Source organism: Procambarus clarkii, chromosome 1, assembly GCF_040958095.1.
Source record: "Procambarus clarkii isolate CNS0578487 chromosome 1, FALCON_Pclarkii_2.0, whole genome shotgun sequence".
Taxonomy (NCBI): domain Eukaryota; kingdom Metazoa; phylum Arthropoda; class Malacostraca; order Decapoda; family Cambaridae; genus Procambarus; species Procambarus clarkii.
Genome location: NC_091150.1, coordinates 32,945,556 through 32,949,131, shown reverse-complemented (window position 1 = coordinate 32,949,131; position 3,576 = coordinate 32,945,556). Strand labels below are relative to the sequence as shown.

Below are 3,576 nucleotides of genomic sequence, written 5' to 3'. Positions count from 1 at the left end.
TATATATATATATATATATGTTTACATTCGTCAGTCATAACTATAGTAAGTCCCAATGTTACGTAAATATATTTACGTAACATTGCTTATAGCACTTTGGGAATTTGTAAGTTGGCTGAATAGGCTTCCCGGCTTGGTGCCTTCCTTTGGTAGTTTGTTAACGAACCCATTTGGACTAATAGTGGCCCTTAAAAAGCATGTTCTGCTGCTGTTATGGGGGGGAGTGCAGGCGCCCTTCCTCCTGACGGCACAGTTGAGAGGCGGGACCAAAGAGTCAAAGCTCAACCTCCCCCCCCCCCCGCAAGCACAACTAGGTGAGTATAGAATCATGTCAAGAAATATTATACCTATTTTTTTATGAATGTATCACGCTTTGCTTCAACTCTGTCCTTGTCTTGTATAACTCTGTCCTTGTCTTGTATTACTCTGTCCTTGTCTTGTATAACTCTGTCCTTGTCTTGTATAACTCTGTCCTTGTCTTGCATAACTCTGTCCTTGTCTTGTATAACTCTGTCCTTGTCTTGTATAACTCTGTCCTTGTCTTGTATAACTCTGTCCTTGTCTTGTATAACTCTGTCCTTGTCTTGTATAACTCTGTCCTTGTCTTGCATAACTCTGTCCTTGTCTTGTATAACTCTGTCCTTGTCTTGCATAACTCTGTCCTTGTCTTGTATAACTCTGTCCTTGTCTTGTATAACTCTGTCCTTGTCTTGTATAACTCTGTCCTTGTCTTGCATAACTCTGTCCTTGTCTTGTATAACTCTGTCCTTGTCTTGTATAACTCTGTCCTTGTCTTGTATAACTCTGTCCTTGTCTTGTATAACTCTGTCCTTGTCTTGTATAACTCTGTCCTTGTCTTGTATAACTCTGTCCTTGTCTTGTATAACTCTGTCCTTGTCTTGTATAACTCTGTCCTTGTCTTGTATAACTCTGTCCTTGTCTTGTATAACTCTGTCCTTGTCTTGTATAACTCTGTCCTTGTCTTGCATAACTCTGTCCTTGTCTTGTATAACTCTGTCCTTGTCTTGTATAACTCTGTCCTTGTCTTGTATAACTCTGTCCTTGTCTTGTATAACTCTGTCCTTGTCTTGTATAACTCTGTCCTTGTCTTGTATAACTCTGTCCTTGTCTTGCATAACTCTGTCCTTGTCTTGTATAACTCTGTCCTTGTCTTGTATAACTCTGTCCTTGTCTTGTATAACTCTGTCCTTGTCTTGTATAACTCTGTCCTTGTCTTGTATAACTCTGTCCTTGTCTTGTATAACTCTGTCCTTGTCTTGTATAACTCTGTCCTTGTCTTGCATAACTCTGTCCTTGTCTTGTATAACTCTGTCCTTGTCTTGTATAACTCTGTCCTTGTCTTGTATAACTCTGTCCTTGTCTTGTATAACTCTGTCCTTGTCTTGCATAACTCTGTCCTTGTCTTGTATAACTCTGTCCTTGTCTTGTATAACTCTGTCCTTGTCTTGTATAACTCTGTCCTTGTCTTGTATAACTCTGTCCTTGTCTTGCATAACTCTGTCCTTGTCTTGTATAACTCTGTCCTTGTCTTGTATAACTCTGTCCTTGTCTTGTATAACTCTGTCCTTGTCTTGTATAACTCTGTCCTTGTCTTGTATAACTCTGTCCTTGTCTTGTATAACTCTGTCCTTGTCTTGTATAACTCTGTCCTTGTCTTGTATAACTCTGTCCTTGTCTTGTATAACTCTGTCCTTGTCTTGCATAACTCTGTCCTTGTCTTGTATAACTCTGTCCTTGTCTTGTATAACTCTGTCCTTGTCTTGTATAACTCTGTCCTTGTCTTGTATAACTCTGTCCTTGTCTTGTATAACTCTGTTTTTATCTTTTGTTTTTGTTGTGTATAACTGCCCTTGTTTTGTTATATCTGTCCTTGTCTTGCATAACTCTGTCCTTGTCTTGCATAACTCTGTCCTTGTCTTGCATAACTCTGTCCTTGTCTTGTAGAGCTCTGTCCTTGTCTTGCATAACTCTGTCCTTGTCTTGTAGAGCTCTGTCCTTGTCTTGCATAACTCTGTCCTTGTCTTGTAGAGCTCTGTCCTTGTCTTGTAGAACTCTGTCCTTGTCTTGCATAACTCTGTCCTTGTCTTGTAGAGCTCTGTCCTTGTCTTGTAGAGCTCTGTCCTTGTCTTGCATAACTCTGTCCTTGTCTTGTAGAGCTCTGTCCTTGTCTTGCATAACTCTGTCCTTGTCTTGCATAACTCTGTCCTTGTCTTGTAGAACTCTGTCCTTGTCTTGTAGAGCTCTGTCCTTGTCTTGCATAACTCTGTCCTTGTCTTGCATAACTCTGTCCTTGTCTTGTAGAGCTCTGTCCTTGTCTTGCATAACTCTGTCCTTGTCTTGTAGAGCTCTGTCCTTGTCTTGCATAACTCTGTCCTTGTCTTGTAGAGCTCTGTCCTTGTCTTGCATAACTCTGTCCTTGTCTTGTAGAGCTCTGTCCTTGTCTTGTAGAGCTCTGTCCTTGTCTTGCATAACTCTGTCCTTGTCTTGTAGAGCTCTGTCCTTGTCTTGCATAACTCTGTCCTTGTCTTGCATAACTCTGTCCTTGTCTTGTAGAGCTCTGTCCTTGTCTTGTATAACTCTGTCCTTGTCTTGCATAACTCTGTCCTTGTCTTGTAGAACTCTGTCCTTGTCTTGTAGAGCTCTGTCCTTGTCTTGCATAACTCTGTCCTTGTCTTGCATAACTCTGTCCTTGTCTTGCATAACTCTGTCCTTGTCTTGTAGAACTCTGTCCTTGTCTTGCATAACTCTGTCCTTGTCTTGCATAACTCTGTCCTTGTCTTGCATAACTCTGTCCTTGTCTTGTAGAGCTCTGTCCTTGTCTTGCATAACTCTGTCCTTGTCTTGCATAACTCTGTCCTTGTCTTGTAGAGCTCTGTCCTTGTCTTGCATAACTCTGTCCTTGTCTTGTAGTACTCTGTCCTTATCGCGTACAACACGGTTCCTTGTCTTGTACAAAACAACAGCTGCACTCATATCCACTTCACAAACCTAACTGAATGTATAACTACCATTAATCTTGTTCCTGGCTACAGGCAGCCTACCATACAAGGCCCTACGATGTATAATGCAACGCGCTGTCATCTCCAACGACCTCATCCCCAATTCAGTGACAAGTGATTCTTCCTCACTCTTAAAGAGTACGAGCTAGGAAAAGATTTAAAAAAAAACTTGCCGTCTGGGGATTCGTCAAGCTCTTACGAAACCTGTGCATCTTTCAGCAATCATGGCGGCTTTGTTTACATATATTAAACACCTTTATGTGCTTCGAAATTTCACAATCCAAGGTTATTATGGCTAAAAATAACCTCGTAGCGCTTCGGGGCTGAGAAACTGTTTAGTAAACAATGCCGCTATGATTCTTCAAAGATCTACAGGTTTCGTTAAATGAATGTGATGAATCCTGTTGAGCAGGACGGCGCCGTGATGTATGGAGGTTGCCGCTTTGCGATTGACACTACCTTTAATTTGCTCTCAGAACTCTGCCAGCGAATAATCTGGCAATATTTTATCTCGCGTTTCGTGGGGAAGGGGGGGTTTGTGGGAAGGGGGACGTTG

At 41.5% G+C, this 3,576-nt stretch overlaps 2 protein-coding genes across 2 annotated transcripts; both read right to left on the bottom strand.

The window, feature by feature from the left end:
* Positions 1-347: 347 nt before the first annotated feature.
* Positions 348-1,724, bottom strand: LOC123754513 (microtubule-associated protein 1A-like). The gene has a single exon (XM_045736981.2). The coding sequence runs from the start codon at positions 1,722-1,724 to the stop codon at positions 348-350; it is 1,377 nt and encodes a 458-aa protein (XP_045592937.2).
* A 115-nt stretch (positions 1,725-1,839) lies between these two features.
* On the bottom strand, positions 1,840-2,994 carry LOC123754520 (microtubule-associated protein 1A-like). The gene has a single exon (XM_045736994.2). It carries the CDS (start codon positions 2,992-2,994, stop codon positions 1,840-1,842), a length of 1,155 nt encoding a protein of 384 aa, XP_045592950.2.
* Between the last annotated feature and the right edge of the window lie 582 nt (positions 2,995-3,576).